This window comes from Pogoniulus pusillus, chromosome 31, assembly GCF_015220805.1.
Source record: "Pogoniulus pusillus isolate bPogPus1 chromosome 31, bPogPus1.pri, whole genome shotgun sequence".
In the NCBI taxonomy this organism is placed as follows: domain Eukaryota; kingdom Metazoa; phylum Chordata; class Aves; order Piciformes; family Lybiidae; genus Pogoniulus; species Pogoniulus pusillus.
Genome location: NC_087294.1, coordinates 4917256 through 4940174, shown reverse-complemented (window position 1 = coordinate 4940174; position 22919 = coordinate 4917256). Strand labels below are relative to the sequence as shown.

The 22919-nt window shown below is 42.8% G+C and overlaps 1 protein-coding gene across 12 annotated transcripts in view; it reads right to left on the bottom strand.

Annotated features, from left to right (window-relative positions):
• The window catches only part of TULP4 (TUB like protein 4), a 171008-nt gene that overhangs the window by 34798 nt on the left and 113291 nt on the right, over window positions 1-22919 (bottom strand). For all 12 annotated transcript variants that reach the window (XR_010308009.1, XR_010308011.1, XR_010308016.1 and 9 more), the window contains 3 exons: window positions 8701-8881; window positions 5218-5352; window positions 994-1160 (listed from right to left, as the gene is read on the bottom strand). Coding sequence is in view for 1 of the 12 variants with exons in the window: in XM_064169458.1 (XP_064025528.1) it covers window positions 994-1160; window positions 5218-5352; window positions 8701-8881 (483 nt within the window). In the remaining 11 variants the exon portion in view is untranslated. The remainder of the gene's footprint in view (window positions 1-993; window positions 1161-5217; window positions 5353-8700; window positions 8882-22919) is intronic.

Below are 22919 nucleotides of genomic sequence, written 5' to 3'. Positions count from 1 at the left end.
ATTTAGGTTGATTTTAGAGACCATTATTTTATACATTACAACACTAAAGAATTCTATCTAAATTAGAGTGCTGATGTTAATAAGCATAAGTTAATGCTAAATATATGCAAACACAGAAGCTTAGCAGCTGGTTTACTACATCATCCTTTTGGTATCCATCCCCGATCATGATACTGAAAAATAAATGATAATAAATGGTATAATCATTAAACATAGTTCAGCAAAATAGCATTTGTCTTCACTTTTAGATTTCAAAGACATTACAAATTAATTTTCACTAGTAACAGTCAGAAATCAGAATGAAGTCACTCCTAGTCTGCAGAAAATGAAGTAAACTGTAGAGAGACATTCAGCTGGATTCTGAAATACCAGCAAAGACTTATGAGGTGTGTTGTGCTCCTAAGTAGCACATATACCTTGTGTTAACATTTACTTGCCAAGTAACACGACCAAGGTTACAGTGGAAGTCTGTACAGGAAGTAGAAACAGAAACAAGTCTTTCTGATGTATCTTCCTCCATCTGATGCCATAAAAAGTGAAGTACTGTATTGGATCAACTGGTTGTATGTTAGAAAATTACAGTGATGGTGAAGAGAGACTGAGCTTGTAGTTATTAGGCTGGACATGGAAAATACTTTTTGTCTAGCTCTTGGCTCTGCTTCATTATCAAGCAAGTTAGCTAGCTTTATTTCTTCAGTCACTTATCTATAAAAACTACAGAATTTATTTTACCTACATTGTCTGTTCATGGCCAAACAATCTGGAGAAACAAACTGCATCTCATTATATGAGCCTCAGAACCAGGTGGGCTCTTGGATGTCTACCTTGATGCAAGCAAGTTATTTACAGCGCAGTTTTATCTATATTATACTTTAGAATGTGTTTGGGACTTTTTGCATCCATTTTTATGTTGCAGGTCTATACTAATGAGGTAACATAGGAAAAAAGTCATCAAATCATTGAGAAGAAGATGACTTAAAATATACGTCCTACCTGCACAGGTGTCTCCAGAGTGTAGATATGTTCCCCGCGCACATTGTAGAACTTGACAAGTGCACTTTTTAATAGGGAACCATTGCTGAGGTCAACCAGCTGGCTTTGCTTCTCCATGCCTGCTACTGCAAGTAGGTCTCCCTGTGTACACCACTGTACCACCACATCTGAAATCACAAAGACAGTTTGCAATAATCACTGGCTAGAATTAGCAGAAGAGCATTCGCAGATGCAGAAAAATCACCTCACCAGCTAAATCATGCTCTCAGAAGTTCCTTAAGTACCTAGAAACCTAAAATCCTTTAATTGAAATGGTAGCAAATAAGATACATACATACTTCTGCTAATGTCTTAATTTGTAGACTGTAAAAATGTGTAAAGCTCATTTGTATCTCTCTCTCTGTGATAAGTCCAGAATATAATGAGTGGTTGCTCCTAAGTAGCTGAGGCAAAGAATTTATTAGAGATGTTAAAACTGATGTGGAAGATCCTATGCTATGAACAACTTCAGAGTAAGTGGAATCAAGTTAATACACAGATAAATAATCTCACTAAGAGAGCAGCAAAGAGTATTTGTTTCAAAAAGCCTACAGTGCAAAAAAAGCAGTGTGTCTGGCAATGCCTCATGTTGTTGCTGGCTGTGAACCTAACAGCATAATTCAAAGTAGGTTTGTAATTTAGTATAACCTCAAGTTAGAAAGACTTCTGGATTTTTATCTGTAAATGCATATAGTCTCCCTGTCATAGGTTTCCTTTTGACATCTAATTTGTGAAAATCTACTTGTCTGTCTAGCAGGAGTTTGTCAGAACCACATAGGGATTGCTCAGTCTCTCATATGCATGCATATGGATATACATATCAGCTGCTTCTCCTGCAGGCACCTCACCATAACGCCTCCAGCTTCATTTGGGAATGCTAATTCCAAACTCCTAAATTCTCTAGCTCTTTGTAACACTTCAAGAAGAGCACTAATACAGTATTTTGCATTTCTGTTTATGTTTCAGAGCCAGACTTGCTTGTGCAAGGAACACTGAGCTAGATTGTAGACCTATTAACTCTTAAACCAGAGGTGAAAGGCAGCTTTCTTGTGTTGAGACAAAGTGAAGACAAAACTTTTGTGCTCTGGAATGCTCAATCTGTCAAGAACCTTTTGAAGACATTTGTGGGCGAGAAGCTGTCTTCAAATGAAGAAGCAGAAGAGAAATGAGAGCTGGCAGGAAGGATCTCAAAATTGTTTCAAGTTGTCAGCTTGTCATTTTTAAGGACTTCTATGTGCAATTTTAAATGGTTTTCTATTATTTCAGCTTTCTGGTATTTCTCAAGGGAATTACACTTCTGTACATACCAGAGGCAAGATGCCTGTTCTTGAGATATTTTTTCCACAGCTAGGCATTGTATACCCCTTTCTTTTCTGTTAGTCCTCAGCACCTAAAGTAATCTAGAATGGGATTTAATTCATCTTTCTCACAGAGCATAATGATAGGCAGGTTAGAAATCAATGAGGCAAGCTAATCAACTCCACTTTTGGTAACTGAATTAACTACACAACTACCAAAGCAAAAAAAAAAGGTCTCCTTTGGAAAAACGACTTCAGGTAAAACTTAAGTCAATCCCCATATCAACAGAAGGAGGGGTGATTATTGTGTTCAGTAGTTTCTCTCTGACAAAGCTCCTAAAATTAGACTGCTGCAAAGGCAAAAGGGTGGACATGAGCTGCAGCATTTCCAGCATGCCTCTGCAGCGCACCTGCAGTACCACAGGGTCTCCAACAACTACTGAACCTTGATGTGAAATAGCTCAACTGGTAACAAGGTTTCAGTGCAAGCACAGAAATTAAAGATCAGATGGCAGCAGTGTGGTAACCACCTGCAGGTAAATCACTGGATAAGAGCTATCCCTCAAAACTACTTGCCAGCCACTACAGGCATGTGGTAGCAGCAAACCTTGGATAAAGAGCACTCTAAATGGTAGCTCTGCAGGCTGTAGTTGTAGCTAACTGATACAGAGAGAGTGATTCTTCACAGAGAGAGTGATTTCCCATTGGAATGGGCTGCCCAGGGAGGTGGTGGAGGCACCGTCCCTAGGGGTGTTCAAGAAAAGCCTGGATGAGGCACTTAGTGCCATGGTCTAGTTGACTGGCTAGGGCTGGGTGCTAGGTTGGACTCGATGATCTTGGAGGTCTCTTCCAACCTGGCTGATTCTATGATTCTATGATTCTAACTAGTAGGTGTAGTTCAGCAGTGCTGCAAGTACCAGAGCACTGAGAATCACAGAGCTAGCAAGTGTGAAAAAGAGAAAGGATAAAACTGAAGAGTTCAGGACCTCCACTAAAGCTGACAGAAATTCTAGGAGTGTTCAAGCTGGATCAGAACTTGTATTTGGCCAATCAAATTCTCAACCAACAGCAAAAGTTTCTCTGTATCAATTTAACCTAATGTTTGCAAATAAAATGGCAGCTATACAAAGGTAGCAGAATGGCAGAAATATATTGTCATTGCTTGAAATAGTTTTACAGTTATTGGCTTTGAAAATACAGAGCAGCCTACAGCAGCTCATAAAGACATGGTGTGGAGACCCTATCTGCTGCAGGGACCACAAAGCAATACTTTGAGAATTGAAACAAAAACAGGAGTTAAGACTTGCAGACAATACTGAAGACCATCCACACGCAGCAGAATACCAAGTGGCTGGAGAGGATGCAAGCAGTGAGTTAGATAATTTTGTATATTCTTGCATGTGACAAAACTCAGTAAAATTACTGTCATTTGAAAAAAAAACTGGTAAGAGAAAGCAGAAAATGTGTACATATGTAAAATACTTTCCACCCTACTGTACTTCAAAACAACAGTGATATCTCAATCATCTTTCTCTGTCTCACACACACTCCCAGTCTAGCAAGATGTTGCACAATCTTTGTCTACTGATGAAAATTATTATGGGGTCAAATGTACAATTCATAAAAACATTTCTATTTTAGTGTGCACATTAATATTTTGCTAGAGGAGGGTGAGGTAATTATGGGATCTTTTCTTCATTAGAGAAAGTCAATGGGGGGAAGAAGACAGGACATACATCTTCTGCAAGAGAGGCCTGCAGCTCTGAACAGAGAATAAGATGAGGTTTGTTTCTCCAGCCAAAAGCCAGACTAAATGGTAACTCAAGACTATTGACTACTCTAATTACTGTAATACTGTACAGATTCTAGGTAGACCTATTGGTGAATATCACAAGAGCTTCTCTAAACTGATTCCAGTTTTCCATCCTGTAGGCATCTTTTTGTCTAAAGTCTTCTGGATCACAGGGTTGCCTCACCATGCTACATTTTGCCAGTCACACTTCTTGTGTTGGCACAGGTGGAAGCAGGCATGGAAAAAAAAAAGCCCTCAACAGTGATTGTTTTGCCTCTTAGGATTATCCTCCATAGTAGATCACCCCAAAACTTTTGGGCTCATGTAATTTGGGCTGGGTGCCAATGCTACCAAACAGCTAAATCTGCTCTAACAGCTCAATATTGTTTTTTTCATCTAGTATAAAATTAATTTACCTGGGGAGATGAGAAAGAATAAATGTAACCTATATTTAAGTACGTGCTATAGTGAATTAAACCACCTCTGCAGACAAAGCACCATAAATTATGATGGCAAAATGAGGGACTTTTCTCTTAGTAAGTGATTTCAATATGAATGTAAGATTTAACATGGAATGCTGATTGTACAAACATTCATGCCCATCACTTTGCAAGACACATATTAATTCAGTGAATTTTTCCTTCTCTTGGACCTGCCTCTTGATAATTAATAATTTTAGCAAGTTTTCACTCTTTGTGAGACTCAAAGCAGCACTGTGCTTCACACCTGGTTACTAAAAGCATGGGAGAAGACCTTGAGAATTAAAGATGCAAAGCAAGTGTCACACAGCAGAGGCAATCACACAAGCATAAACATATTAGCACATTCAGCTGAAAACCAGCAAACAGACCAACTACTCTACAAAACTGCCATAAAAACACCATCTCAAAAATGGAAGCGTTTTTTCAAACACAGCAACACTACCAGCCCAGTCCTGCTCTTCCACCAGCAGGTGTCACTGCTGGAAACGGCAGCAACATGCCCGAGTGCTTCTAGGCTGGGTGACACAACCAAAAACACATAGCCTACAGACACATCACGTAAAAGGCATGAAAAACAGAGCACAGGAAGAGGGTGAATGAGCTTCTTTCGTACCTTTCAACCCTGAGCGGATGACAGTAGGAGACAAGTCGTCATAGTTGTTCATTAAACTGATGTCTCCTGACGTGAAGCTGACAGTAAGTAGTGGCTTGGTGTTCTGCACGGGGACTGGATATGCAGCTGGTCCATCTGCAAAAGCAATGCTCTGGGAGTGAGCAAGAGGCAAATGACTAGAAATAATCACTCTCAGGCTGACATACACTGTACTTCAGCCTACTGCCATCAGGTGTAATTTCACAGTATCACCAAGGTTGGAAGAGACCTCACAGATCATCAAGTCCAACCCTTTACCACAGAGCTCAAGGCTAGACCATGGCACCAAGTGCCACGTCCAATCCTGCCTTGAACAGCTCCAGGGACGGCGACTCCACCACCTCCCCAGGCAGCCCATTCCAGTGTCCAATGACTCTCTCAGGGAAGAACTTTCTCCTCACCTCCAGCCTAAATTTCCCCTGGTGCAGCCTGAGGCTGTGTCCTCTTGTTCTGGTGCTGGCCACCTGAGAGAAGAGAGCAACCTCCTCCTGGCCACAACCTCCCCTCAGGTAGTTGCAGACAGCAATAAGGTCTCCCCTGAGCCTCCTCTTCTCCAGGCTAACCAATCCCAGCTCCCTCAGCCTCTCCTCGTAGGGCTGTGCTCAAGGCCTCTCCCCAGCCTCGTCGCCCTTCTCTGGACACGCTCAAGCATCTCAATGTCCCTCCTAAACTGGGGGGCCCAGAACTGAACACAGGACTCAAGGTGTGGTCTAACCAGTGCAGAGTACAGGGGCAGAATGACCTCCCTGCTCCTGCTGACCACACCATTCCTGATGCAGGCCAATATGCCACAGGCTCTCTTGGCCACCTGGGCACACTGTTGGCTCATGTTGGTTCATTTCAAGCCTCAAACTCTACTTTCTTATTTCTGTAACATCTATGGGCAAAAGAAAAGTTGGGTTAGCTTGCTAGCTTGTCTACTTCTGTCAAACTCCAATGGATGGACTTTGTTAATTGTTACTGCAGTATATCCAAAGTGTTTTATGCATATACTATTATGTTACACAGTGATGGCTTTGAATCTTTCTCCATTGTAGACTCCCCAAGCTGTCCACACATTTAAAACCAGTCCTTTGGAAGGCTTCCTTGGGACCCAAGTTGAAAACTAGTGCAATAAACTGTATCATCACATAAGAATTTGTTAGGTACATTTTCTGCTTGGGCATGTGCAAGCACGTCTTCATATGAGTCCTCCTGAACTCATACAGAAGCATTGTAGGAACTGCTAAGACAACAAATCAATCTCTGACAAATGACTGTATTCTTAATGCTAAGAGCTAGACAGCAGCATGAAAAGTGACCTGCATGAGAGGATCCAATGCAGAGATGAGCCCAAACGGAACACTTGTCTTTAAAAAACATTTCTGCAAAGTCTCTACTCCTCTGGCCTTGTTTTTCAGCATTTGCTGAAATTTCTTTGTTCAAATACTTCAAGACCACTATCCCCATCTACAGCACTTGCTGTTTAACTCTTTTTGTTCACCATTTCCGACAGGAGATGCTGCTGGGCCCTGAGAAAGTGCTTTCTCAAGGCCCCCCCATCAGCTTTTCAGTCAACAGAAATGGTAGAGCCTGTCAAGGCTGGTATTGCTTTCTCAACTTGTAAGGAAGCTGTTTGGAAAGCATTTTGGAGAAAGATGTCTAGTAATTAGCATCTCTCTGTGTATAGAATTTACTAAGAAAAACCTATCAAACTTTCAGTCCTTCCTACACATCTGTGTGAGTCAAAGACTTGTCACCTTTTGGAAGGTTTACACTGCATCTGCTGTAAAGAAAACACATTATGTTTGGGTAACCATTACAATAGGCTTGTAGGCTTGTAATGAGTCCACCCACTGGCTGACTCAGGGAGAGCTAGAGCATGCAGATCATTTAGCTTCTCATCTGTGTACTCTGCAGCTTCCTGGGGCAGAGTGGATGAAAAGTTGTCTGGCAGGAAAGGACCTGGGATTGCTGGTTGATAGCTGTCTGAACCTGAGTTAGCAGTGTCCTCAGGTTGCCAAGGCCAATAATAACCTGGCCTGGATCAGGAATAGTGTAGCCAGCAGGAGTAGGGAAGTGATCATGCCCCTGTACTGGGCATTAGTGAGGCCACACCTTGAATACTGTGTTCAGTTTTGGGTCTTTCACTACAAGAAGGACATTGAGGTGCTGGAGTATGTCCAGAGAAGGGAAACAAAGATGGTGAAGGGTCTGGAGAAACAGTCATAAAAGGAGTGGCTGAGGGAACTGGGGTTGTTTAGTCTGGAGAAGGGGAGGCTGAGGGGAGATCTCTCTACAGCTACCTGAAAGGAGGCTGTAGTAAGTGTTGATCTCTTCTCTCCACAATCAGGTGATAGGATGAGAGGGAATGGACTGGGGTAAGGTTGAGAGGGGTAGGGGTAAGGTGAAGGGGTGGTTGGGAGCCTCTCCTGGGGACTCAGGTTTCTGGGAGGGCTGTTGTGTTTCTGTATTCCCTTTTCCCTTGTCTATTTCTGTCTATAACTGTATATATACTGTAAATATCTGCTTATATATTGTGCTAGCTGTAAATAAATAGCTTCATTCAATTCCCAGAGTTGGCTGAGTCTAGTCTGGGAGATTTCCAAAGTGCGGGGGGGGGGGAGGGGTGGGGGGGAGCAGGGAACACCCAAACCATCACAGGAAGGTTTAGATTGGATATTAGAACAAATTTCTTTATGGGAGGAGTGATCAGGCATTGGAATGGGTTGCCCAGGGAAGTGGTGGAATCACAGTCTCTGGAGGTTTTCAAGAAACGTGTGAACATAGCACTCTGGGACATGATTTAATGGCCATAGTAGTGTTAGGGCAATGGCTGGACTCAATGATCTTGGAGATCTTTTCCCACTAAAACAATTCTACGATTCTAGTGTTAGAAAAAAAACAAACTAATAACAAACCCCACCAAAACAGAAAGAAAACCCCACCCCAAACAAGCAAAAAAATTCCCACCAATACAGAACAATTCAGTTTTATTCTCTGTCTTGCCTTAGAAATTTGCCAGGAAATTAGAAGTTTTTTGTTTTATTTTAAGGTAAGAAATCTCACCTACTACCAAAACAGAGGCACAGAAGTAAACCCAAAACTAATTCTTAAAAGGTGCTAACACTTTTCCAGATGATCACACTATTTTCTATCATTAGCTGTTAAATACATACATTTGTTATACTGACAGATACACACATGACTCTAGAAAAGGCAGATTTTTGGACTGACTCCAAACTACAGTCAAGACAGTTCTCAGTTTGGTGATTCAGATCTGACATGCAAATTCAGGATGATTTCTAGCTGATAAAGTTTACTTTTCTCATTGTACAATCACTGTTACATTACTTTAGTTATTAATTTAACTCAGATTAAATACACTGGAACACAGAAACAGCTTACTTGTTTTCATGAACACCTTAAAAAAGCTGAAACAAAAGGATGTGCACACAACAGTACCTTGTGGTGGGGAATAATCATCGGAGTCCGTGTCACTCTCGCTGCTGTCCTCCACCAGGAAGCTGGGGTAGTTCCAGGACATGCTCAGGATGCCATCTGACTCATGAAGGAGCACGTGGGCCAGCATTCGGCCATGGCAGTCCATGACAATAACCTGTCCATCAGCAGTGCCAAACAGGACCTGAAAATAACACCACGGCACTCAGCCCGGCCGAATGTCAGCCACTGGATCTTTCTGCAAAAGCCTCTTGCAAGTGACTAGCTGTGCTGGAAATTAAGTGAAAGCAAAGCAACCAGGGATGTAAACAGGTGCCACAATAGGACACTGCAACCAAAGAGGTATCTGAAGAATGAAGATAGAGCAGCAGGGTCTAGAGATACCATAGAATCATAGAATCAACCTTTCTCTGGGAGGAAGAGGCCTCCACGATCATCCAGTCCAACCTAGCACCCAGCCCTAGCCAGTCAACCAGACCATGGCACTAAGTGCCTCATCCAGGCTTTGCTTCAACACCTCCAGGGACGGTGCCTCCACCACCTCCCTGGGCAGCCCATTCCAATGCCAATCACTCTCTCTGCCAACAACTTCCTCCTAACATCCAGCCTAGACTTTCCCCGGCACAACTTGAGACTGTGTCCCCTTGTTCTGTTGCTGGTTGCCTGGGAGAAGAGGCCAACCCCCACCTGGCTACAACCTCCCTCCAGGTAGCTGTAGACAGCAATGAGGTCACCCCTGAGCCTCCTCTTCTCCAGGCTAAACACCCCCAGCTCCCTCAGCCTCTCCTCATGGGGTTTGTGTTCCAGGCCCCTCACCAGCTTTGTTGCCCTCCTTTGGACACATTCCAGCAAGTCTGTGAGCAAGTAATGTTTCCTGGTGGGGTGCATTTTGCTCACTTGAATATGAGCCACTACATTTAATTTTCATTTGGCCACTACTACAACTAAAGCCAGTTGGCAGTAGGACTACCACAGATTCTGCAGCATTCTTGAGTTATACAAAAACGTCTAAAACAGTAGCAGAAACCAAGGCATGAAACAGTCATAAGACCAAAAGGCACAGCTGTCAAATCAGAGGTCTTAGCAGAGATTACAAACACCTTGTGAAAAAGATGACTCTGAATAAGGAGAGGTTAGCTGGTTCATGAGCTGAGAGAAGGTGGAAGAACATCTTTCACAAAGAGAGGTGAAAATTAATATGATCATTCAACTGGAAGTAGATAATTATAGCCCAAGATGAAGGCAACTTGCTACACATTCAGGAAGATATGAAGAAGGGCTTCCACCCACCATTTCAGATACAAAATAGATAATGCAAGGGTTTTTTTTCTTGCCCCTACACTACTCTGTAGTCACAACACAATGACTGAAACCTGCAATTTATTTCTTGTGGACATTTTCTGTCTTGAGGTTTTAAGCAAGTTGAGATCATAGAATCATAGAATCAACCAGGTTGGAAGAGACCTCCAAGATCATCCACTCCAACCTAGCACCCAGCACTGTCCAATCAACTAGACCATGGCACTAAGTGCCTCATCCAGGCTCTTCTTGAACATGTCCAGGGACGGTGCCTCCACCACCTCCCTGGGCAGCCCATTCCAATGCCAATCACTCTCTCTGGGAAGAACTTCTTCCTAACATCCAGCCTACACTTCCCCTGGCACAACTTGAGACTGTGTCCCCTTGTTCTGTTGCTGGTTGTCTGGCAGAAGAGACCAACCCCCACCTGGCTACAATGTCCCTTCAGGTAGTTGCAGACAGCAATGAGGTCCCCCCTGAGCCTCCTCTTCTCCAGGCCAGATCCTGCATATTTGATAACTTTTAGAAAAAACATGAATAGGGATTAATAAATCCACAAAATAATAAAGGCATTAGCCAAGGCTGCTGCTGGTATCATGTAATTCCATATGAGGCAAATACGCCTTAAAGAAAGTTTAAAGGCACTCATCAACCTGAAAACTATCCATCACTAAAAATGAAGCTAAAAGGAAAGTCAAATCTTATACTTGTCCTTCAGCCTACTATCTATTTCCAGTGTTTTTTGGTGTAAACTTCAGATTCTAACAATTGTATGCCCAGATCAAAAATCATCTAGCCTTGTATCTTACCTCTGACAGTAGTCATGTGTTTGAGGAAGAGTAAAAGAACAGGATGCATTGAGCAGCACCACCTCTGCATGCTCATATAGTTCCCAGCAAAAAACCCTCCATCTACTTTATAACTGATAAATTTCACTTGGTAACCTCTACCTCTTAAGACTAAACAACAAATAATTGTTCCTTACTCAATTGTTCCCTTCTCATCACTGGTCACAACGTTATAAACCTCCATTATCTGGCTTCTTCATCATCTCTTTTCAAAGCTGAATAATCACAGCCTACTTAGGATCTCGCTGTGCAGCTGTTGTCAAGGGCCTGCTTTCTGTGTTCCTTCTGAGATGTCATGCCAGCCTTGTAGGCATTCAAACTGTGTATTGTAGCAGACTTGTACAATGATGCTCACCTAGGAGGCAACTGTCACACTTGCACTGTTGAAAGTTTCAGACTTTCAACAGTGGAAGAGTGGCTTCAAAGGTCTCCAGTCAACATTAAGAAGTTCTAATTTTTTTTTCTATGATCAAGGTGATGATGAGGAAACACAGAATATTGCAAAGCAGAACAGCAGCCTAACAAAGGAACTCCAGCAAAGTCATTAAAATCATAAGAAAATCAGTGGAGTTGTTTCACATGATCAGATGCAATGGAAAAATCATACCTGGTTTCCTTAACTGTAATCATTACATGTTGCAAATGTTATTGTGTGAAATACTCAATGGGTTAAAACAGCAACTAAAGCTTCCTACAAGCCTTAGATTACTATAAAAGCACAAACTCAACCTTTGTTTCTCTCACACTCCTTTCCCCTGCAGTCCTTTAATCCTTTCCCTTGTATCATCCCACCTTCTTTCATGCTGTTCACTAGTTAACTCTTTTTACATGCACGATCAGTGCACAGCCATTTCCACTATCTACTTCTAGAAAATAACTGCTCTGGTACAATCTTCTTCTGCAAAGCCAAAATGCCACCGGTTGTCATTGCTAGCTTCTCACACCACTTTCAGCCCTACACTACAGGCTATTTTTTAATCAGTCTCTGAGGAGTTTCATAGTTCTACAACTACCTGAAGGGTGGTTGTGGCCAGGAGGAGGTTGCTCTCTTCTCTCAGGTGGCCAGCACCAGAACAAGAGGACACAGCCTCAGGCTGCGCCAGGGGAAATTTCGGCTCGAGGTGAGGAGGAAGTTCTTCACTGAGAGAGTCATTGGACACTGGAATGGGCTGCCTGGGGAGGTGGTGGAGTCGTCGTCCCTGGGGCAGTTCAAGGCAAGGTTGGATGTGGCACTTGGTGCCATGGTCTAGCCTTGGGCACTGTGGTAAAGGGTTGGACTTGATGATCTGTGAGGTCTCTTCCAACCTTGGTGATACTGTGATACTGTGATACTGTGATAGCTGCAAAATAGCCAGAGAGAGGAGATGAAACTCTCTGTTGCTTCTGAAAGTAGCAGTGTGGGAGTCCTTCTTCTTAAAATCCTGTAGAAACACTTTACAGTTGGGCAGGAACAAAATGTTGGGTCTCACCACCCAGAGTTCAGTATAATACCAATTTAAAGCTAATTCTTTTGAGAGGCACTGCCCTGAATTAATATAAAATTACTAAGTCTTACATTAATTTTCACTTCAGATCAGAGCAGCTGCATGTGAGCATCTTAATTCTTGCACTGAACCCAAAGGAGCTCGTTAGCAAGCTAGAAATGTCAGAGGGCACTCTTCACCCTCTTGAGCCAGGCTATAGGTTTCAAGGACCAGTTTTAAGTTTCAGGGTTATTGTAGCAATACAAGCTTTAAGATGAAAGCATTTATCAGACTGATAGTCCTGCTGGCTAAACTCCTGCTGAAGCTGTAAAAATGTCTAATGGTGTTATAATCCATAACATTACTCAACTTATAAGTGCCACACTCAAACCACCTCTGTCAGATGAATAAAACTCTCTTGACCTTCACAAAAAAAGGTTGAGCCACAGAGTACGCCTGAAGGATTCAACTGAGAAATTAAAATGTTACATTTTAGCTGTCTGAATTAGGATTTTTCAGATACTTGCAGATCCAGAAGGTCTGATGAAACGTTGGGAAGAGGTAATGAACAAATTATAGTGAATTGTTAACCCCTGACTACAAAAGCTAAGTGGTAATAATAGTAATTAACCCCCCCCAAAATCCCAACTACTTATTTTAAAGTGGTTCTTCAGCCACTTGCTCTGTTTGTCTTGTCTCATGTCCTCTCATTTCATGCCATTGGCTATTTCAGCTGTTTTTACATTACATTACAACCTCTAGAATTGCATTTGTAGAATCATGCATAATCTGGTAGCAAAATACCTAAAATCACCAAATACTTTCAAAGTGTGAGTCAGTTGCAGCATATAAAAAAAGTGATTCTTTACAAAACATATCAAACATAACAAGTCCTGCACTACAGTGCAGCTATGGCTGATTAAAGGTGATAGAAATGCAGAGCAGTCTTCAATAGTATGCTGATACTGTGTGCTTTCAAGGGAAAACTGGCATAAACAGCATGGGGATAACCCAGACATGGTTTTCCAAGTGTATCAAGAGCTGAAAGTTGGTTTCAGTTCTGAAACAGAAGTGTCTGGGTTCTCTATGAAATTCCAAGCTTAGAGTGATTCTTCTTTGTTATAACAACCCTGAATAACAGAAAAACACCATCCTCTGAAATCTCTTGACCAATTAGCCTCTGTGGTAACCTGTGATGACTTTCACAAGCTAGTTCTGACAGATAAAAAGTTTTTTCATCTAACATTCTTTCAACTAAAGATAGATGTTTGGCTATTATCTATGAAGCTATCATTCAAGACTGCAATGTCCTTAAATTCCCAAAATTTCAAGGACTCTTCAATTAGCTCCCTGAAATATACCAATTCTTAAAAGTCATATCATAGAAAAAAACAGAATCATAGAATCATAGAATCATAGAATCATAGAATCATATCCTCTAGTTGAGGATGCCCCTGCCCACTAGATGACCTTTAGAGGTCCCTTCCAACCCAGACCACTCTATGATTTTATCATATGGTATCAAAAGATGGGGTATTTCCATTCTAAAGAGTTCATCTCCTGAGCAGATGAGAATTAGAACAGCCAAGAAGCAAAAAATTCAGTCCAAGAGGAACAACTTGAATCTGTTCAGTGTCCTTGCTACATGTTGATCTGTTATGCTGAACTGTTCCTATTCCTCTAAGACCTGTTGTCATGCTGTGAAGTGTCTGGACCAGATAAAGCACTAGTACAAAATGGTTTGACAGCAGCAAGCTCAACACAGCTACAGCATAGCAACTTGGCACACTGAAGGTCCAGCTCAGGAGGTTCCCTACTCGGCAGTGAACTAGAGCTTAGTAACAGTGATGTTACTTTTGCAGAAAACACATTCTGTTGCTATTTAATTTGGTTTAATGTAAATAAATTGAACTCATCAACTGCAAACATGCTCAAGCTTTCAGTTAATCTGAATATACTAGCCCAGCAGGAAAGGGAGAGATCCTACCATCTTGACACATCTGATTACCTGCAGTAGCTGAGAAAATTAAATTGTTATGATATACAGACTGAAGTCACTGAAGCTGTGCTGACTTACCTCTGCAGGGAACCTAGTCACTGTTTGTTCCTACATCTTTGCCTGTCCTCACTGCCAGAGAAGCTTTCCAGAACTACAGTCACATTGACTTTTATAATAACTGAGGATAACTCAACCCCAGCAAAAATGTATTTAGTGACTTAAAAGTATCTATGAGGGGTAAAAAGCAGAATTGTTTCCCATCTGAGGTTTTGATTGTACAAACTGAACAGCCAAAGCTGCTACAGAAAGATACTGATAAAATAAGATGCTTCATTCATGACATGTAGTACTAAAACTGAAGGTTTCTAATGTTGCTGGTTAAACAAAACTGCCAGGAAATCTGCCCAGTACATTTTCATTCTGTGTCAGGGCAATGACTGAGCCTTTGACTGAAATACAAGAAACGTGACTTGCTGTAGCTACAGGAAGAAATATAAAGCCATTGGAGGCCACTTCAGGGTAGCAATTCTGAAGTGAGAGATTCCAGTATCACCATGCTAGATGGCTAGAAATGGAACATCATAGAATCATAAAATCAACCAGGTTGGAAGAGACCTCCAAGACCATCCAGTCCAACCTATCATCCATCTGCTTTACTCCTGTTGGCCCAGTATTTTAAAAAGAACTTTGTAGTGGAGGGCCACACAGGCCCAAATAGGCATATGTGTGCCTATGCTTGCCTGGACACGTTTTCCTGCCCAAACCAGAGGCAAACACATTAAATGGACAGAAGGGGCACAACAGGCCTGGTGCCACAGAGCCTGGCCTGCCCAAGGCTCAGGTTGTATAACACAGTTGCATAAGCCCACACGCTTACCATGTGGCCCACCCATGGTATCCCCATATTTGGGGGTACCAGACTTGTGGACCCATCCTAATTTGGTGTGTTTTGGCTGGCTGCCAGAAGCCTATTGGACAGTATCATGGCCAAAGGACCATCAATCTCGGCCCACATCCGATAAATAGGGTGATCCAGGCAAGCAAGATGCTCTTGCCACTCTCTCCGCTCACCTCTCGCAGCCTGCCTGGAGCCCCTGCCTCTGTAGGCTTTACCTGACCCTTTGTTCCACGGCACTCTGCACCCATCCAGTGGATGATGGAAGGAGGCGTTCCCGGCCGGCCGCCGCTCCAGCTCACCGCATCACATCAGCCCAATCGTGCCCGTGGAACCTTCTCACACAGCGTGCCCCAAATTCACATTGAACTATTAGCTCCACAAGAAACAACCAAGTGGCTTTTGCTATATATATATATGTATTTTGGGGACCACAGATACTGAGACTTCCAATTAGTGAGTATTCAAACACTCTTGATTCAAGTTACTAAGGAGTTTTACTAACTTTACCAGTGGCACTCTATGCTGCAGGTCTCTCTGACCAGGACATTTCCAAACCTCTACCAAGTTGCTTAATTTGCCTGTAAATAGACATTCTGTAAAATAGTTTCACCAACCATGAACAAAGAATTTGTGTGGGTTAGCTGTACATAAGCTTGGGGAAAATCCTCTTCGTATATGAACATGAGCCAGCAGTGTGCCCAGGGGGCCAAGAGAGCCAGTGGCATCCTGGCCTGCATCAGGAATGGTGTGGCCAGCAGGAGCAGGGAGGTCATTCTGCCCCTGTACTCTGCACTGGTTAGACCACACCTTGAGTGCTGTGTTCAGTTCTGGGCCCCCCAGTTTAGGAGGGACATTGAGATGCTTGAGCGTGTCCAGAGAAGGGCAACGAGGCTGGGGAGAGGCCTTGAGCACAGCCCTACGAGGAGAGGCTGAGGGAGCTGGGATTGGTTAGCCTGGAGAAGAGGAGGCTCAGGGGAGACCTTATTGCTGTCTACAACTACCTGAGGGGAGGTTGTGGCCAGGAGGAGGTTGCTCTCTTCTCTCAGGCAGCCAGCACCAGAATGAGAGGACACAGCCACAAGCTACGCCAGGGGAAATTTAGGCTGGAGGTGAGGAGAAAGTTCTTCCCTGAGAGAGTCATTGGACACTGGAATGGGCTGCCCGGGGAGGTGGTGGAGTCGCCGTCCCTGGAGCTGTTCAAGGCAGGATTGGACGTGGCACTTGGTGCCATGGTCTGGCCTTGAGCTCTGTGGTAAAGGGTTGGACTTGATGATCTGTGAGGTCTCTTCCAACCCTGATGATACTGTGATACTGTGAAATGTTCTGGAAATGTGTCATCTGTCATGCAACCTCTAATCTTCCCTAAGTTGTGGCTAAGTGTCCACTAATTCACTGAGCAATTTCTTGACTTGCATATCTTTCTCCTCCCATGGAATATGTAGCAGCTATAAGGACAGAGTAACCACACATAGTTTTTCCAGGAAGTGACTGGATACATTAGAAAGGGAAAGGGTTAGATGTGTTCTCAAAGATGCTTACTGGACCAGTACAGAAAACTAAACTCTACTGTACAAGAGGTACTCAAGCCTTCTAGAGCCATAAGCTTGGTGGATGTGGGGAGGCCACTTGGTGCCATGGTCTAGCCTTGAGCTCTGTGGTAAAGGGTTGGACTTGATGATCTGTGAGGTCTCTTCCAACCCTGATGATACTCTGATACTGTGATACTATGATAAGCAATACCTATAACCTTGAGTAACCTGTTAAGTATTGCTATCTCACAACACTAAGTATTTTAAACACCAGCACTTTTAAAGTACCAAATTATTAAAAACATAGCACAACACAGAGGCAAGCTCAACATCCCCATTTTTATAACACAAATTGACTGCTTTGTCTTCTCCTTTGTGGAGTCATTCCTGACCAGTTCTCCTCCCTGCACTGCTAATCCATCCAAGCACGGTGAGGAAAATACCTGTTGTTATAATCTGGTGGGGTTTCTGCACCTGCCAGATCACTCATGCAAAGCACACATCTCCACTATGCCAAAGCAGACTGCTGGTATTTCTGTCAGGAAATCCTAAGAGGGAGCCTATTTCCATTGGAATGTTTTGACTTTTTCAGAACTCAATACACCATTTTCTTATTTTTCTTGCTAGTCATCACTTTTAATGACACATGCAAAGACTTCTGAGAGAGCAGTGAGTCATTATCTCCTTCTGGAAGGAATGTCCCACCTAGATGTTCTGTTATTTTGGTTTTAATGAGTTGCAAGGTGCAGATATAAACCTTATTTACACATCTCTTGAACGTTCCTAACCCTTTTCCTAAATGTACTGCAGGGAAATAGTGCTGCCCTTCAAGATTTAGGACAAAGGTGTGATTATTTGTGCTAGCAGCTAAGTTAATTCACATTCAATATCTCTGGATGTACCAGCTGGACAGAGGGACTTCCTGCATTTCAAACTAACCTGTTCCAGGACTCCTTTTTACTTCCTTCATACTCAACAAGGAGTCTGTCAACAGTGAAGCAATAGCCCAGAAGAGAAATCTCACCAGCATCTTGTGACCAAGTAAATGATCAATATCCCACAAATGTTTTCTTAACATTCTTCCAAGCAGCCTTTCCAAAGTCTGGAGTCTTCCTCTTCCACCCACCCACTTTGCAAGCCTTGTTTTTTCACTATTTTGGTTTACTCTCTGCCTTTCTGGTTCCTTTTCTGTTTGGCACATGTATCCTGATGTACAAATGATGCCACTAGGACTTTACTCTGGGTACCTCTGCATTTGCAGCTGTTTCATCCAATGTTGTCTCCCAGACATTCTCCTTTTCAAAGTTTTGATCTGTCTTTACTTTCTCCTTCGGTTTCCTCCTCTGTCACCCCTCAAAGGAAAAAAATCAGCACTGCATATCAGAAATAACAGTCTGCAAAAGTTCTAATAAGGCCAACTGCATTTACATTGTCAGAAGATGCTAAGCCATTCAAGGAAGCTAAACTAGCCCTGATTTAGCCATCTGGACAAACATTAGTAATCATGATATGAACAGCCTTTGCAGTCATCACCATAATGACATTATACTAACAGAGATAAAACTATTTTATTAATCCAAAATAAACCAAACTATAAAGTGATTAATATACAAAATGATGGAGCAACCTTCTATTTATCCAGGCAGGCTTAGTAACACACAAAGCACTTGAAAAATCATTGCCTGCCTTTCATTAGCCTAACAAGAACATGCCAGTTTTACAAAGACTAAGTTACAACATGTTGCATGTCATGGTATTAGCATTTTGCATTTCTTGTGCTCCTTGTATTTACTCTTTTGCCATTACAAAGCAGAAGAGAGTGCAGCAGTCACTCTTAGGACACATTAGTATGCAAAAGTTTGGCTTTTCTCAATATGGTATTCCTGGCTTTTTTTTTTTAACCACAAATCAGAGAGAGAAAACCAGAGAGAGTGAGACAGCAGCTCTACTGCTAAATACTTTTTACTTCCATTAGAAATTCATGCCCTGTAAAATAATTTCTTTGACACAGAAAGAGACATCACCACAATGCATACAGAAGCTCAGGGGAAAGTACTAGATTTTCTTTGACTGTCTTTTTGTCTTTAAAAAAACAGAGAGGACTTTTTCTTTTCCTTTGGATACAATTACCAGCCCTAGAAACAGATGATACACCACAAGATCATTCAGTTTACTGCACATATGCACAGCAGTGAAGTTCTCATTTGAGACCATCGATGCTTTCAAAAGCAGCACTTGGTTTAATTACCTACTTTCAGGCTTGCTCATTCTCTCTCTTACAAAGTCCATGGCATCCAGGTAACTCTTAGAAAGCCCTCAAACGATAAGACAGTGCCATGGTCTAGTTGATTGGTTAGGGCTGGGTGCTAGGTTGGACTAGATGATCTTGGAGGTCTCTTCCAACCTGGTTGATTCTATGTGGATTCTAAGACAAAGTAAATACACTGGAGGTCTTGGTGACAAATCCATTTAATCAATACTGAAATCCTAGAACCAGGGGTTTCAAATCACACTGTCTTCCTATCTCTCTAAGACAGTATAACATAGCTCAATGACTGTAAATGAGGTAACAGCCTTGCATGTCGTTTCAGGAGTCAAATATGCAAGTAGTCTCAAAACCAGGACCTCAAGCTATGCAGTTGCTTTGGGCATGTGGGGATGGAAGCAATCGGGCAGTCAAGCATAACATTACTTGAAAGCATTCTGATAAATCACAGAAAGATGGATTACTGCATGCCTCTGTAATCATACTTGGACTAATTCTGACTTGTGTATTTTTATACTCTTCCTTGACTCAAGACATTCTTCAAGTAAGCATCCTGTAACAATTAGATTTTTAAATGAAAACAGTTGCTCTTCTCTAATGCTTACTGAATTACCAATATGCCTCCGTTTACTTCAGACATGGAAAAGAGCTGGGCATTTTCTAAACTTATGTCAGGTTCCAAAGCACTTTTGAAGTAGCATGCAAAATAAACAAAGAGCCAGCAGCTGGAACACCTTCTACAGAACATCTTCTGTAGCTTTCTGCATAGACAGGGCTCCAAGCCTGGACCACTAAGCTCCCACAGCAGTTCTCTGGAACACTCTTCAAACCAGGCCATTTTCTGTTTTCTCACTGAAGTCTGCCAGGAAACTGCACACATGTCTATGAAAACACACAGTCTCCACATATATCCAATCACATCAAGTCACAAACCCAACTATTTTTACAGTTAGGCAGGAAAGTGCAATTAATTTTACAACTAACCACTCAATCAGGCAAAGAAAATACACTTGGCAGTCTCCTACATTGTTCCCAAGTAAAGTTTTAGTTATTTCCTGAAAGATACATTGAAAGGTGAAGCTAAAATTTCCATCAGAGTTTTAGAAGTCTGAGAGTTCCTGCTGGGGTTTTGTGGTTTGGTTTTTTTCCTAATTGAAAATGGTATTACTTAGCAACAAGGACTGCACTCTCAACTACTGAAAATGCACTACAAAGCAGTTTAGAAGCAGTGTCCTTGCTGTTTTGTATTTCATAACACAAAATCAAGAAGCCCCTGGGTTAAGCTCTATGCTAATGGAAGACAGTTCCTCAACCTCTGCATTCTCCTTCTATGTCTTGAGCGCTTAGCAGAGTGGGGCAACTTAGGATGGTCAGGAAATACACAGAATGGGTGAGGTCAAGTATAACTGAGTCAATACAGAGATAGGCTGAGTAATAAACTGCTACCAAAAAGAAGCACTGAAGAAACTGTCCTTGCTTTTAGAGTGTCTTTCTAAAAGCAAGAAAAGCAGGGAAAGATTAATCTCTTTTCAGCTGACACATCTGAGCACCGACAAGAAACTGGCTACTGGTCAAAGAGCAGAGAGCTCAAGCTGAATTCACACAGGATGAAACATCGATGGGAAAGGCTTCTGAGAATTAAGAGATACTGCACCCACTTCTCATTGACATACTGTCTCTTTTTGTCAAATCCATGGAAAGACTCTGTGATACCATCTTCTGAAAGTATTATCTTCTATCTCAAGTTCATTAGGAAACCTGGCCTTGCTTTTCCAGACAAGATCTAGTGCAGAAATCCACAAATCTTCTCCTCCAGACTCAATCACACTAATTGTCCTCTCCTGCACCAAGGTTTCAGACTATTCACAGGCTTGAATATATCTGACCCAAGTTCAAGACTCTATTTGGCTTCTGGTCTCCTTACTAACTTACAAAAAATTGGCAGATCAAGTCACAAGGATAATAAAGTTTAATTTAATCATCCTGGCAGCGTCATTTCTTTTGAACTGAAAAGAGCACAATGCTCTGGGTGAACTAAAGGGGTCCTGAGGCCAAAGTGGTCTTGGCCAAGTGGCTCTGGCAATGGAGCAACACAGGCTGTTTCTGAAAAAAGATGTAAAATCCTCACAATTTGGAGGCTTTTTCCTCTAAGAATCTCGCTTCAATTCACATGTTGTCTACTGCCTAACTCAAAATCAAAACAAATTAAAGCAATCTTCCTACCTTATATATGATTTTTCTTTAGGAAGCAAGCAGCTTCCTGGAGGAGGTGCCATTTTTTCCCCTGAACTGCCTAAAAAGTAGCCTAGCTGCTGCTTTGCACAGATGCACTACAAACCCACCTTCTTACTCTTTGCCCCTACAGCTGAAGCAAACATAGAATCATAGAATCATAGAATCAACCAGGTTGGAAGAGACCTCCAACATCATCCAGTCCAACCTAGCACCCAGCCCTATCCAATCAACTAGACCATGACACTAAGTGCCTCATCCAGGCTTTTCTTGAACACCTCCAGGGACGGTGCCTCCACCACCTCCCTGGGCAGCCCATTCCAATGCCAATCACTCTCTCTGTGAAGAACTTCTTCCTAACATCCAGCCTATACCTACCCCGGCACAACTTGAGACTGTGTCCCCTTGTTCTATTGCTGGTTGCCTGGCAGAAGAGACCAACCCTACCTGGCTACAGTGTCCCTGCAGGTAGTTGTAGACAGCAGTGAGGTCACCCCTGAGCCTCCTCTTCTCCAGGCTAAACACCCCCAGCTCCCTCAGCCTCTCCTCATAGGGTTTGTGTTCCAGGCCCCTCACCAGCTTTGTTGCCCTTCTCTGGACACCTTCCAGCACCTCAACATCTCTCTTGAATTGAGGAGCCCAGAACTGGACACAGCACTCAAGGTGTAGCCTGACCAGTGCTGAGTACAGGGGAAGAATAACCTCCCTTGTCCTACTGGCCACACTGCTCCTGATGCAGGCCAGGATGCCATTGGCTCTCTTGGCCACCTGGGCACACTGCTGCCTCATCTTCAGCTACTATCTACCAGTACCCCCAGGTCCCTTTCCTCCTGGCTGCTCTCAGCCACTCTGTCCCCAGCCTGTAGCACTGCTTGGGGTTGTTGTGGCCAAAGTGCAGAACCCTGCACTTGGCCTTGTTCAATCTCATCCCATTGGCCTCTGCCCACCCATCCAGCCTGTCCAGGTCCCTCTGCAGGGCTCTCCTACCTTCCAACACATCAACACCTGCTCCTAGCTTGGTGTCATCTGCAAACTTACTGATGCTGGACTCAATCTCCTCATTCAGGTCATCAATAAAGATATTGAACAGGACTGGGCCCAGCACTGATCCCTGGGGAACACCACTAGTGACAGCTGCCAACTGGATGTGGCACCATTCACCACCACTCTCCGGGCTCTGCCATCCAGCCAGTTCTTGATCCAGCACAGAGTGAATCTGTCCAAACCATGAGCTGCCAGCTTGGCCAGGAGCTTCTTGTGCCACACAGTGTCAAAGGCTTTGCTGAAGTCCAAGTAGACTACATCCACAGCCTGCCCCACATCCACCATGGTGCATTTTATAAAACCAGTTTCAATTAAGTACTCTCCATTCCAAAAAACTAAAGACTTCATGCAAATCTTTCTATATAAGTGCCAGCAAGGTGAGAGTAGAGGCAAATGACTTCTCTTTTCCTGGCACACCCCACGCAGAGATGGGTTGCGTTTCTAGTTGCATTCATCTTTTACTTTGCTGATTCAAACACTGATTCTCCAAAAATGTAAAACAGAACTGGGTATAAAAGTGCTAAATAGACACATTGACAGGATAGCATGAGTCCTCACCTCTCCCTCCATTCTCTGGATTGTCACTGCCTTTCACTTTCCTCCTTTCCTGAGGGAGAATAACATGTGGTAGAGCACAAGGATCT